At 36.5% G+C, this 14687-nt stretch overlaps 1 protein-coding gene and 1 long non-coding RNA gene across 12 annotated transcripts in view; one reads left to right on the top strand and one right to left on the bottom strand.

The window, feature by feature from the left end:
* The window catches only part of NT5C3A (5'-nucleotidase, cytosolic IIIA), a 27557-nt gene extending 17268 nt beyond the window's left edge, over nucleotides 1-10289 (top strand). For 3 of the 10 annotated variants that reach the window (XM_088166018.1, XM_088166030.1, XM_088166024.1), the window contains exons 3-11: nucleotides 308-358; nucleotides 4579-4677; nucleotides 5114-5183; nucleotides 5901-5947; nucleotides 6091-6176; nucleotides 6432-6521; nucleotides 7751-7913; nucleotides 8246-8446; nucleotides 9162-9774. In XM_088166018.1, the coding sequence (XP_088022144.1) occupies nucleotides 4579-4677; nucleotides 5114-5183; nucleotides 5901-5947; nucleotides 6091-6176; nucleotides 6432-6521; nucleotides 7751-7913; nucleotides 8246-8446; nucleotides 9162-9263 (858 nt within the window). In that variant the 5' untranslated portion in view covers nucleotides 308-358 and the 3' untranslated portion in view covers nucleotides 9264-9774. Of the gene's footprint in view, nucleotides 1-307; nucleotides 359-3296; nucleotides 3323-4578; nucleotides 4678-5113; nucleotides 5184-5900; nucleotides 5948-6090; nucleotides 6177-6431; nucleotides 6522-7750; nucleotides 7914-8245; nucleotides 8447-9161 lie in introns of those variants that run through there. The other 7 variants (XM_014889641.2, XM_014889639.2, XM_088166043.1 and 4 more) reach the window with 3 other exon arrangements.
* LOC148225187 (uncharacterized) overlaps nucleotides 1-14687 on the bottom strand; it is a 25944-nt gene extending 11257 nt beyond the window's left edge. Inside the window, exon 1 of one of the 2 annotated variants that reach the window (XR_015804146.1) lies at nucleotides 12639-14687. This is a non-coding gene — a long non-coding RNA (uncharacterized LOC148225187). Of the gene's footprint in view, nucleotides 1-7531; nucleotides 7756-12638 lie in introns of those variants that run through there. The other variant, XR_015804145.1, reaches the window with a different exon arrangement.

Here is a 14687-nt window from a genome sequence, read left to right as displayed (position 1 = left end):
TTATCACCAGCTCTAGTTTTATAATCAAATTGACACAGCATGCACTTAGATACACGCTGCCTTACATACTAAGAAGACAACTTATGTACTATGTGGCACCTGGATACATAAAAGCAGTTCTGTTTGCAATTCTGTTATCCAGTTGTATATAAAAAATTTCATTTCAAAACTAGAATTTATTATGGTCTTTATGGCAAATACTTCTCTGTATTTAACCCAGTTACATAGATGCATGTCTCATGTACTAAATAGATTTGTAATTCTCAGAACTATCCTTGTTGTAAATGACCCATTCTGTGGTTTGTAGGACTGGGGGATTTCCAAACTTGCGTGAATCCATTACTGTTCATTCCTCAAGGTATGACCATAACGTTCTTAGCTACAAAATAATTTCCTGCATCCTTATTCCAGTTACCTGCTGTCACGAACAAGAAGATAATTTTTTTCCGTTTCAAAATCCAATTAAACTCAACCTTTAAAATAATCTTTTTCAGTTTTGTTCTTCCTTCTCTCAAAGGCTCATTAAAAATGTCAGACTAGAAACTAAAATGTATTTGTGGCCAGTGTATATGCCAACCACAAATTACCTTTGGGAGTTGTCATACATATGCTTTAAGACACACCAGCCTCTGAGCTATTCAGTAGCATACAGATGCTCTTGGTAAGAAAGCAAAACTCTTCTCACACTTTTATAATATGACAGAATAAATAGGAGTACTTAAGTGATTTAATATGATGTACTTTCCCATTTCACAATGAATTATGAATTCCTTTTCTTTTGCTTATATAGTGCTAGTTCTGTATGTAGAAGCTCCTGATTCTGAAAAGCTTGCTTGACTTGGTTAAGTGCTGTGGAGATTTTTGGTTGGCTGCGTCTCTATCTGTGCTCATCCTAGTCAACTGGTGCATTAGAATTTTGTGAGATTTATGTGCACACTGAGTTGACTGTTAGAATTTTCTTAAACAGTAAATAGAAACACAAATTTCATCAAATTGACTGAACTTTTCACTCTTTGCTCTTTCATCTGTCTTAACAGTTCCTTCCAACTAGAATCTGCTTTTTTCTTTCAACTGCAAAGAATGATAAATATGCAACAATGAAACAGCAGCTAAACTGGGCAGAAGTGTAAAACATTGGAGCAGACAGTTTGCCAGAAAACTGGTGGCTGCAATTTCAGTTTCATTTACCGTTCCTTAGACAGTTTCATTTACTTCTACTATAATAATGATAAAGACAAAATAAAATAATTGCTACTTAATGTTCAGTTGCAAATATTAATACAAGGAACTAGCAGTGGGAGAAGTGGCTATTTTATCTAGCTGTATTTGTCTGAGGCTTTATCAGATGTCACATCCATAACGTAGACTTGTTTTTTCCTCTGAAAGTGCCTGTGAGACTGAAAATGTCTGGGTTATGCTTGCTGCAGAAGACTTTCCCCCACCCCTAAATTAAAATACTCTTTAACCAATTTGTGTGCAAAAATAGAAATAAATTAATCTTAAAAACTCATCTTAAGTAGAAGTTTACAACATCAAAGCAGGAAGCTATCATCATACTTAAAATATAAAGCAATGTCTTGTTTAACATGATCTACTAAAGTGTTTACCAAGATTTTTGCTCAGGTTGTTTCAGAAACTTACAAAAGGGCACAGTCTGAAATAAAGCAGTACCAAACAATCCAATTTTCCTCATCCAGTCCCTTCCTCTGATCTCTCTATCTACCCCAACATCTGTTTAAATTAATTATATTAGGAAATCTGTTGCTTAGTATGTAAGTAAACTAAATAATGCTTGAACTACTACTTAGAAAAGCATGCATTTAGATTTCACTGTTTAATTTTTGCATTCCAAATCTAAAAATACATATATAATTTGCTGAATGTTAAAGGAATTAGATTAGTCAATTTACAGTAGAAAAATTTCCAAACCCAGTCAAAGTAAATGTCCAAAGTCAAAGCACTTTGTGTTTCATTATAAAGAATATTGTATATGCAGAAAAAAGTGGAAAGCTTACTTTTTTTTACCAGCACCATATAACATACAAAAGAAATACCATAAAACACCTTTAAAGTGTTACAGATTATTAATATTTTGTTTTGTGAAGCTAGATGTGCTGCTAATTGTGAATAAAGAAATGCTTTGTAAAGGTACATCTCCAAAGATTGGTGAATTCTTTAATGGATTTTTTCAGGAATTCTATTTCTTGTCAACACTCATTAGCTTTCTCAATTACTCCCTGCCTAGGAAGTAGCTCAGAGCTGGAAGTCAGTCCTAATGTACTTTTTGTGACTTTGCTGTGCTTAAAGAAATACTAGCAAGGCACTGCAACAACACTCAGAGATACTGGCTTAGGAGATACCACTTTTACAGAAAATGTCTTTTCCAAAGGATCGGAAAGGAAAACTTTAATTCTTCTAATCGAAGTGAAATTAATACAGTTTGTTTCTTTATGAGATTTATAAAGCACAGAAGTAATGAATACCCTGTTCAGGACAGAATTTTTGACAAGATACTGTGGTATAGGTGAAACGTTTTGAATGGGTAGAAAAACTTGGAAATTTTATCAGAGACTCATGATTACGGTTCTAGAAGGATTTCTGTTTTCAGAAGTGTTTTTGAGGATATCAGCCAGAAAGTAGCAGTAAGCACAGTGGGAATTAGAATTATTTATTATACGGAAAGATAGAAGCACTGACACGGAAGAAAGGATACAATCCAAAAAGATTAAAAATAAAATTTAACATTTTGCACAAATACCTGTTTCTTTCTAGGAGTAATTTTGAAGAATATTTGGTGATTACCAACTGAATTTGAATCGTTCTCACCATATCACTACTAACACAGGGCATGTATTTTAATGTACATGCAAAGATGCTACCTGAAGACAAGGGCCAAAGTGGCCCTTCAGCCGAGGCCTTATCAGAGCAGAGCAGAAAATCATGGATGCTATGTTGGAAGAACAATATGGTTCAAGCGGGTGGGTCAAGACAACATCAAGAAATATCAGAGATTTGGAAAATTGTGTTCTTCAAAAGAAGATTGAAGAATACTGGGGTTTTACATTCAGGCAGAAGGGAAAAATTTATCCAGTGAGCGTCTGAGAAAAAGAACACTTTTCTCCAAGTTCAATGACTTAAAATTACAAGGAAGATGAGACATTAAGCAAACTTTTCTAAACATAAAGGTGATTGAGGAAAGTGACGAATATGTGAGTGGGGGTTTTGAAGAATGAGTTAGACGAGCCTCTGCTCATCTGATAAGAATGTAGCTGCAATATTTTGCTCCCATCTGAGAACAGAGTAGACGAGCTGATATTTCAAGGTATGTCTGGATCCTTCTTGTGTCTGGCACACGTGTCTTTTCCCTTACAAAAACATACTTTAAAATGCCACCTTTTTCTTATGCGATAACCAAATTGCAATTTAACTGCAAGTTAAAGTTAAAGTTGACTGCTACTAATGAAAAAAAGACTTACTAGCATCAAGAGCTGGAAGAAAGAGTTCTGCATGACTTACTGACAATTGGTGATATGAGAACTCTGGGTCTAGAAATGTCCTGAAATAGAACAGCCTCCCTACCTTTCTTTTTTAAATTAGCTTATTGCAACAAAGATTACATGCTAGCTGTAAGAAGAGGAATATTGAAGGATCAAAATGTTAAAAATGTAATTCCTAACATTTTATCATCTCTGAAGTTTTATAAACAGAAAATAAAGCTTACTACTCATAAATGTCCATTTAGACAGATTGCAAATGTCCGATGCCTTTTTTTTAGAATGGGTCTGTACATGATTATAAAGGAAATAAATTCATGCTACATTGGGAAATTTCTGTAAATAAATAGTTCTTTTACCATTGTGCAAGTTTGAGGAGTAAACAAAGGCTTAGGAAACTGTTTGGGGAAGAATGGAGTTTTGTGGGTTTGGGGGGCTTTTTTCTTGTTTTGCACCAAATTCAGCATTTATCATAACATTCAAGAAATATCCAATCCAAAAGGAATATATAGTGTGATATCATGTGTTATTTCAAAAGTATGCAGTGAAATAGGTAATGGTAGCAATTGATGGACTGGCTAGGGAGGAGGGATTACTGCACAGCCTTGTTGTATTGAAGGACTCAGTTAACGTTCATGCATTCTCAAGGACACTGGATGTCTTCTTTATCTCTGATGTACTTAAAGGGCATATTAATTGCAAAGAGAGTTAGTTGTAAGATTTACCATCTCCTAGTGGCATATCTGAATCACAAGATAATCCTGTATGTCCTGTTAATATATATCTCCCTTTTTTCCTACAAATATAATCACCTTTTCTGTGAGTGTCAACTTACTGAATAATGTGATATTAAGAAAGGAAATGAAAACAGATGTTGTAAGCAAACAGAACAGTATGCAGCCATTGATTAACATATCCAGAGTATTTGCTGTTTCTTCTTACTCTTGTCTTTCTGTCCTGACCATGTCTTGATGTCATGACATCTGTTTATAGATGCAGAGCTTCCAATCTGATGGATAGCAGCTATTGGCTAGTAAGTTTTCTTCTGCAAGTGTATTTATGTCTTTGTTCTTACTCTTCATAGATGCCAGAATTTCAGAAGAAGACTGTCCATATTAAGGACCCAGCAAGAGTAGAGGAGATTATTTGTGGCCTCATCAAAGGTGGAGCTGCCAAACTTCAGGTAAAGGTGTAACCAGTTTGAAATAAAAGCAGATGTGGGATTGTTACTCTATGCCAAAACATTTAAGCATATCTATATATATGTAATAAAATTCAACCTTCAAGTAATCTCCAAAACTTAGACATGTTAACTCTTTTAATAGTCCTTGTTGATTCTACTGTAATTCAGCCAAACACTAGTTAAGTAAATGACATAATCATAGAAGCTTAGTAATTTCAGGAAATATTCTCACCAAAGCAATGAGAAAAACAGTTTTGTTAGAAAAAATGTTACTCTTCTGGGATATGCTAGCTTCTGTGACAATGGCTTAATAGAATAGGGAGGCTTCTGTGACACACACAGCTGCAGCTATTGTTTATCATTCAGAATTTCTAGCCATTCTCTATTTTGTTCCTCCATGTTGTAAGACAGTTTTGCTTTTTCTTTCCTTAAATAGATTATTACAGATTTTGATATGACATTAAGTAGATTTTCCTACAATGGAAAAAGATGTCCAACTTGTCATAGTGAGTACTTTTTTTTTTAATACAGATTGATTTGTTCACTCCTTTTAGTTTTTCCTATATTTTAATTTTCTCTTCAGTTTATTTCCTAACGAGGTTTTATATTGACTTGTTACCTAATCTGTACATTCTACTGGCAAAGTATTCTAGTGACTGTGGTTTTTATGTGTATATATATTAATCAAAATCTGTGTAAATCAAATCACAGATTTAATTTGTGATTATTTAATTGTGATGAAATGCTTTAATTTAATCACAATTAAAGCATTAAGTTTTGAACTCTCAGATGTTAGTGGTTAAATATGGCATGGTTGACTTCTGTTTTTCAGGAGTCCATCATAGTCCTGACACCTGCAAGAACCAGATAGTAAACTCCTTAGAATTCTTGGCAATTTTATCCTTACACTGTAGTCCTTTGGAACAAACAATGAGAAATGGGAACTCTAAAACATTTAGGATGCCTTAGGATGATTTCAGAAACAATTGAATCTCAAGAAACAGATACAAAATCTTGTAACTGACCTTGTAATTCAGAGATGAAGGGAAGGGCATCTCTATGCTTATGAAGAAAATGTGCTTTTTACTGGTAAGAGAACTTCTGAGGAAGCATACTGGTATGTCACCAGACATTGTCATCTGTGCCATTTACAGTATTGTAGAGCAAAGTAAAAGAAACTTACCATTTTGTTTAACTCTCTTTTTTTTTTACCACTTTCCCAGACATCATTGATAACTCTAAGATCATCACAGATGAATGTCGGAAAAAGGTAAACAAAAACCCTACAAGCATTTGTTTTGTTGTACAGACATCTGTCATTATTCCCTGACAAGAATGTTATTTTGATTGCTTAGACAAAACACCAATGTGTTTTATGAAACACATTAAACATCTGATGGTTTTTTTCTTCAGTTATTGCAGCTGAAAGAAACCTATTATGCCATTGAAATTGATCCAGCTCTCACCATTGAAGAGAAATACCCATACATGGTAGAATGGTAAGAGACAACTGCTATTTTCAGATTGTATTAAGATTAGATTTAGTAAGTTTTTAAAAGCAAATTAATGGCATTACTTAGCTTTTAGCTATCACATTACCTGAATTAATCTCTTAAAGTTTTGTAGAAATGACTTTGTTTTGTTCTTAACCTGAATAAGCAAGATTAACCATACAGGATGCTTTTCATTGTGAAATTTTATGAAAGGTGAACCTTAGTAAGCAATATTCAACCCATTTTTTGTTTATGTTCTAGGTACCATAAATCTCATGCACTACTCATTGAACAAGGCTTACAGAAGGACAAGTTTGCAGAAATTGTAAGGGAATCTGATGTTATGCTGAAGTAAGTTCCTTTTGATTTGAACAATATCAATCTTTTTCAGAGCATTTTCTGTAGATTCTTCCTGAGTGTTGGGGAGAGGAAAAAAAAAGAAAACGGAAACTGAAAAAAAACCACTCATGTTCCTGAGAATGTGACACCTTAACATTGAGTCACATTGAGCTCTCCATGCTCCCACTTAATTGGTGTGTTGTGTCTAAATGCAGACAATAATCTCACTGTATAAAGCAGAGATCTGGAACTTTTTTTAGTCCCTTCTCTACCAGCTTAATTTCTGTAGAGTTTCATCCTCTTTAAATTGCACTGGTGATCCTTTTTTTTTAAGAGCAATATAAGATTTAACTTAATTCCTTTGAGAAACACTTGAGGAGCATGTTGTATTAAATATTGTTCTTCCTCTATGGATGAAGGCAAGTCTAAAAAACAGCAAAATCCATGTTTAAAATGTGCTGTGGCTTCTATCTAAAACTGTCTGTAAATTTTGGAATACCGAAACAGGATGTTAGAACTTAAATTGTGGAAGTATTTGTTTATAACACTGACTGAATCCCTATTTTTGTACAACAGACAAGCACCCTGACTCTGCCTGTTTCAATTCCTAAGTCCATGTTCATTGAATCGTCATCCACAAGCTAAAACTCTTTCCAGAACTTTCACAATACTTTTTTAAAATGTAAAATTCTACCACTGTATGTCTGTATGGAGAAAGCATATGGAGATAATATTATCTTGTTCCTGGAATACTATACATAGAGTACTGAATACTAAAAAAATTTCAGGAGAGAGCAACAATAAATGTTTTCCAGGTTTAAAAACAAAATTTGTTTTATAGTAATGACCCTATAGAAAGTCACATATTTAAGGGAGGAAGATTGAAAGGAAATGTACAGCCTGATAGTAGCTAGAGTGAGTTCTGGTAGCTGCCTACTTGTTCTGGAGTACTTAGGCAGGGGGAAGTGTTTTTAAATCTTTAAAACGTGATTAGATGTTTTGGGAGGAAAAATTATACAGACCAAGACTAAACAGCTTGGCGCAGCAGTTTCTTGCAAACAGCCTTTGTGTTGGGTTGATGGTTCTTGCTGACCTGAAAAGGTGAAGTAAAAGAAATGCAGTAAAGTTCTCAGGAAGTATTAGTTCTTTTCCAAAGATGATGTGATTGTCTCCTAAAAACTCAGACTTTTCTTGGCTTTCTTTATTTGAGATTTGATTTATATTTGCATTCTGTGTTGCAGAGAAGGGTATGAGAACTTCTTTGATAAGCTCAGTGAACATAATATTCCTGTGTTCATATTTTCTGCTGGGATTGGCGACATCCTTGAGGAAGTAATCCACCAAGCTGGGGTCTACCATTCTAATGTCAAAGTGGTTTCCAATTTCATGGATTTTGATGAAAATGTACGTATAACACATTCTTATCAAATATGCTTGATAAATACCATGCTGTTTGTGGTATTTAGTAGCTATTTATACACACTACAAAATAGATCTATAATATAGAGGCAGATAGATACAGATATATGCACTCCTCCAAGCAGGCAGAATCACTGTCTGCCTACTCTTAACTGTGCTGTCACAGTCGTGACATTATTCTAAATTAATTTATCTTGTTCATCATCACAGATTATGTAGTTCAATCTTGGCTCAACAGTAAAATCACCTCTTTCATTCTGGATTCTGTTCTACCTGAATGGTACCATAAATAACTTCAGCGTTTCTTTTTTCAATAGGGAATATTAAAAGGATTTAAAGGAGAATTGATTCACGTTTACAACAAACATGATGGCGCCTTGAAGAACACAGAGTACTTCAAACAGCTAAAAGACAACAGCAATATCATACTGTTGGGTGATTCTCAAGGAGATTTGAGTATGGCAGATGGAGTAGCAAATGTTGAGCACATTCTTAAGATTGGCTATCTCAATGATAAAGTAAGTAGTCTTACATAACCTTGTAGGCTTTGAATGAAACACTGGGAGTTAGAAAGAGGTTTGTTATAATATGATTGAGATATCAAACCAAGTGTTTAGCCTATATTTGGGTTGAAATTTCAAACGTTTTTCATGGATTTTTTCTAACCCATAAGCTCAGGGCCACAAGTATATATTGCCTTGGTTTTTGTACAGAACTACTTCCAAACAGGTGTTTCCTAGAGAAGTAAAATTCAAAGGCTATAAAAATTAATTCTCTTAAATTCCTGTGGGTCCTCCTTTCAGTACTCAGTTGATAATTGAGAAAAATTATAATAAATCCAGGCAGTCTCTCCTCTTTTCTTTTTACTTTTTGAGGCTTTTAAGTGACTCTCAACTGATTATTTAATAAGTTATAATGAACGTCCATTTGCATTGAGGAGAGAAAAATCTTCAGTTTTATACTACTCCCTGCCTTTCCAAAAGTAGTTCTTCTTTCAGTATCTCTATGTGTGAGATCCTGGAATAAACATGAGGTATTATATCCTGGAATGCACTTTAGGTCAGGCCACTCCTACTCTGCCTGTGGAATTCACGTGTAGGAGTGATACATTGTTTGCATGGCTTATTCCCAAAATTTGGTGAAAAGATTGATCAATATTTTAGTGACAAAAACTATTTTAATAATTAATTCTATAACTAAGGGGGTCTTTCTTTTTATTCCTTCTGCAATTAGGTAGATGAGCTTTTGGAAAAATACATGGACTCTTATGATATTGTCTTGGTGAAAGATGAATCCCTGGAAGTTGCCAACTCCATTCTACAGAAAATCCTGTAAATTGCAGTCTCAAGTCACTCCATTCCTTCCAGGAAGCAACTGGACAGAAGAGCACACATGTGCTATCTTAGATGTGTTTATTACTCATTTACAGAGCTGTGTGATTTAATTTAAAACTTTTATCTTCATTTTGGTATTATGGAATATATATGGCATCAATTGTCAACTACAAGCTCCTTTTACTGCTCTTACACTGTTCGTTATTGTCTCACACTCGTGTTATAACGAGATCTAAATTGGATTTATAGATGTGATAAACTGCTGCTGATGGGATGCTACTGTGGTTTACTGCACTTTTCAATCAGGCATTTCAGAGGAGCATTTTAGAAAACATGGCTATTTTGTGAAACTGAAGCTGTAAATGCTCTGTAAAGAAAGTGTGTATTTGTTGCCTTTTCAGACGTTTCAGTCTCAGCTGTACTTTGAAGGATCTTACTCATAAAGCTACATAATTTCACACAAGCTTTCATACATACATTTTTCTTTAGTAAAAATGCTTTTATTCACCCAATTCAGGCAAAGTGTTTCTTCTTCATATTTTTGCATCATTGCAAAACATTCTCTATCCTTACTGTTTCTTTATCCTCTGTGAAATGGAAAGAATGTTTTAAGTTAGTGTGTCTGAGATAAAATTTCTCATCTTTGTAATAACAGATAGTTTCACAAGCAGATAGTCCACAGCCTGCCTGCAATGAACAGGGGCATCCTTAACTAGACCAGGCTGCTCAGAGCCCCATTCAACCTGACCTCTGGATGTTTCCAGGCATAGGGCATCTACCACTTCTCTGGGCAGCCTGTGCCAGTTCCCCCACCCTCACCACAAAAAAAATTCTTCATAAAGTATGTACTGAGCACGACATCACCTCTCAGCTTTGTCTACAGAGTGATACAGCTTAATACAGCCACAATTTCAGAAGCTTGTTTGGATATGTCCAGGATAGGTTAAAGATGATGTTGTGGCTCTGCTCCTGTGAGGTCTTGGCTGTACTAAATCTATCCATTAATAAAAGAGAGCAAATCATACAACTCCCCTAATGTGCAATATAATCATTGTTCCCCTTTGCTTTTTTTATACAGAGCAGAAACTGTGCCATCTTCCGTTCCCTGAGGAATTGTAATGAGAATGTGGGAGAGCTTAGATCTAGATTCTCTTCCAACAGAATTAATATACATCTCAAGAAACGGTCTCTTTCCTTACAGCCTGGGGTCTGTTATTATAATTCTGACTTGGTATCTCCAGACACATTTTTTCCAAATCAGCAGCTTTACATCTGTTACTACCCCTGCTAGAACTTTTCCAAGAAGGGGAGAGAGAGGATAGTTTCCATACCCCACCTCTGCAGTAAAATGAAATTAATCATCCCTGTATTTTGAATGCAGGGCAGAGACTCAATGCACAATCTGAGGTAGTGTGAGCATCCTTTCACAAATCACATGGCACATGCTGTACCATCAGGGACCTGCTGAGCACAAGGACCTTTTAGAAATTCCAGCCTGCATCTGAACAGGCAGAGTGTTTTGAGGGATGATGTCCTCCTTGTACAAAACTTAGTCATGCAATTGCCTAGGCCTGACACAGGGGCAGCCAGGAGGTCAGAGATGGGAATCTTGAAAGGAAAACCAGGACAACCAAGGTGAGGATCTTGAGGGTAGTGCCTTGGCTGCTTTCCATTCCAAAGGTGTGCCTCAGGCAGTAGCAAACTGGAGGAGCTGAAAGCACCCTGGCAGTGCCAGGGAGAGGAGGAAATGGGAGCAACAGCTGCTAAGACCTGTCAGCCAAAGCCAAAAGATGGGGAGAGCTTGAAGGCACCAGTAACAGCTGCTGAGTCAGCAGCCACAGCGACTGGGTGTAAAGTTTGGTCCAGCCCCTGTGGCCTCTCTCCCTGTCCCCTCCATTTTCCTGGGACAGGAAGGAGGGCAGGATGGTCATGGCGAAAGTGAGAGAGAGGGAGCAGCCTTCCTACAGCCTCCTTTGTGCCTGCACTGCAGCTTCAGCACCATAGGCAGGACAAGCAGGGCTATGCTATGTGTGACTCCTGATCTGCATGAGCTGCCCACTCACTGACTTGCTCTGCACCACCCAGGCACAGACAGGATTTGGGGAATGCTGCAGCATTTCCAGGGGAGCTCAGCAGACACAATTTCTTTAACGGTTTATATTTGGGGTTTTAGGCACCTGCAGAACTTACATTAGCTGGGCTAATGTTACGGTTTTGGGAGGGAGGAGTAGGGTTAGTGAATCTTGGGTTTAGAGCTTTTTTAAACGTGCAATCATGTTGGCTCTTTTGTCATAGCTGCCAAATAAAAGTCCAAAAGGCAAAGGCCTTCTGAAAAACATCAAGTGTTTGGATGCACTGCTTACTCAACCAGCCTCTAGTTGCAAGAGTCTAATTACCAGGCATTACTCCCAAAGTTTACACTGGGACAGAGTTTTCTATTTACAGGCAGTTTATCTTTAGAATACAGATAATAGCTAAAATTTAGAGAATGTAAAGTGTAGCTGATAGTCACAGCTTCACAGCACAAGATGTGTCAGCAACACTGGTGTTCTGACTACAAGTGTAATGATTTCCCTGATTATCCCAGCACCAGTAAAAAAGAGGGGGGCAGTTCTGGTCTCTCTATGCAGTGTTTCTGAGAAGGGAAGAATGTCCCATGTTTTCATCAAACTTACCTCAGGATGCACATAAATTCATTGATTGTCTCTCCAGAATTTTTCCTCGGCCTCACTGAGCAGGTGAACAAGCCACCACTCCTTCAGCATGATGAAGATCTTGTTCAACCCACAATTCAAAAAATCCCAACAAATAAACAAAACTACATAGAAGAGCACATGCAGAGAAAAGGACTAGGAAGCATCTCTAAAAGCAGTTACAAAAACAGATCTCTAACTACATCTTAATCTGAATTACTGGAATTAGTATTCATCCTCCCTAGAACCAACCATATCAGCAGGAAATGAGATGGTTTTCCAACTACATGGACATCTACAACTGGTAGAGGATTTCAGATGAAACCACCATCTTTCAAGCATTATGTAAGGAAGATTTTCCAATCTCACCTCCAAGCAGGTGGGCAATGAATGTTCAGTCACCAAATGTTCAGTCCATAATGACAATCATGTAAAGAAAAGGATTCTTGTCCGTCCATGAAGATGCAGGTAAGTTAAGATCTGCAGCATACTTTTCTCCTAGCATTAAATCCTGTTAGTCTTACAACCTGTGTTAAGGATCAGTAAACCTTTGCTAGGATTTGAAAACAACTAAGCTATGTTACAGTTACTTGATAAAACCCGTTCACTGTAGAAGGGGTATCTCAGTGCCAAATAATTTGCTTATTGAAATGCCATTCATACAACTTTATAAAAAAAGTTACCTATGCAATCAATTTGAGGAGGTCAGATTTTAAAAGCCTGCAGGGTGCTGTACTGATTATCATTGTCTGTTCATCATCTTGTATCCCGCTGCCAATCATAACTCTTGTTTATGTAATACCTAAGAGAAAACACAAGAAGCATTTTTAAATATCCTCCTCCACTTCAGCAAAATCCCATTGTTTTATCACTAGACTGTTGGCTAGAAATTAGAATTTGTATTATCAGTTGCCTCTCCAAAACCATGAAAAAAATTAACTGCAAACAAAATTAACTCTACAGCTACAGGTTAAGCCATCCTTCTCCAGCCAGCTAGTTCTTGCAATTGCTACCGAGATTCTCCTTTCAATTTTAAGAAATACTGTGAATAGTATGTCTTTCTAAATAAAATTTTCAACCAGAAACATTTTGCAACCCTAAAAATATATTTAATTTATGATTTAGTTTGGAAAGAAAGATATGCGTTTCCCAGACCATTTTCCCATAGCCAAGAGAGTAGATCTAAAGATAAAGGAATAAAAAAATTAGGTGAATTTGTTACTCTTTTTTCTTCCTCTACTCACAATATCTGTTCTGTCTGAGTACATGTCCAAGGTGAAGTATTTGGGATCTTTATTTAGCTGAAAATGAATCCTCCTCTTAGAGGGTGTTGCAGCCAGCTCAAATGTCCTCTCATTGTCAAACATACACTGATAGTGCTGAACTAAGCTAAAAATTATACATACTAGCTAAATATGACATTTTTAAGTTTAAAGGAAAATGCAAATTTTTTTTCAGAAAGAAAAACATAATATTCAAGTTCAACAACTGCACATTCTGATTTAAGTATAATGTCTGTTATACTTGGATCAGATGGAGTTACACAGCAGAAAGTATTGCTATCAAATTAGGACACAAAAATCACACAGAAGAAAATATTCATAAAAACCTGGATTTTTCATGGTATGCGCCCATGTTCCTTTTCCACTGAGTCCCTGACAATTCAGTCACCAATTGCTAACCTTGGCTGCCAGCAACTTCCTTTCCTAACAGCATTTAGCTGCCAGCTCTGAGAATAGCACCTGCAGCCTGAGTTCTGTAGAGTCCCTCATTAGCTAAGCCCAGTTACATCTGGTTCTTAATGACCCTTGAGAGTTACCATCTATTTTTATGAAGTATAAAGTATGGTAAAAAACTATCTAGATACTAATTCAACAAATAAATCCAAAAGAGAGAGATTCTACAGATAATTCTAAATAGATAAGTTATAAATACTAGGAGATAATAGATACTAATAGATAAATTCTAGATAGGCAAATTTCTAAATACTAACAATAAAATGCTAACAAATACATGAATTCTAAATAGAAGCCAGATTAATTCTAAATAGCTACTTTCTCCTTAAAAAATTATTTTACATGTTGACATAGAAAATATCTCCCTTACATCCATATTCCTCACAGGCCACTTTCTCTAATAGGATGGTGACTTGAAAGGATTTATTTATTACTGGAGCTGGGTTGCAGGAGCTGTGCTGAGCTCTCCCAGTCCACACCAGCACAATTTCACTTCCCAGACACCTCCCCCTGCCCCCAGGCTCTGTTTTGGTGAATGGGCAAGGCAGACTGTCCTCACTTTTAGGGGCTGCCACACATCCTGAGAAGCAAAAGGTGGAGGATTTAACCTAAGTGCAACCCTTTGCTGAGGAAGGTGGCCCCAAGCCTTCCTTCAAGGGAGAAGCCAATAGCTGCCAAAAGAAAGGAAAAGGACTGGGTCTTACGTTAGTGATCAGAAATTCTGGATTTTAAGCAGTTTGGCCTAATACAGCCAGGCAGACCTGGCCTCTGTTGCCTTTGTCCGGCCAATGCCTGGTATAAACGCCATTATTTTATAGCAAGCTTTTCCATATATTCTCTGATTTTCCCCAAAAATATTTCCAAAATGGCAACGTGTGGGCTTGGAGGGAAAAGGTGAGGGGGCAACAAAAAATTCCTCTTGAAGGAAAAACATTTTTAACTAGATCACAAGCCATGTTTGCCAAGTCCTAAGGAACAATGGCATGAGAATTTCAG

The sequence above is a fragment of the Sturnus vulgaris genome, chromosome 1 (genome assembly GCF_052056855.1).
Source record: "Sturnus vulgaris isolate bStuVul1 chromosome 1, bStuVul1.hap1, whole genome shotgun sequence".
NCBI lineage: Eukaryota > Metazoa > Chordata > Aves > Passeriformes > Sturnidae > Sturnus > Sturnus vulgaris.
This window is presented reverse-complemented; position numbering and strand designations above follow the sequence as displayed.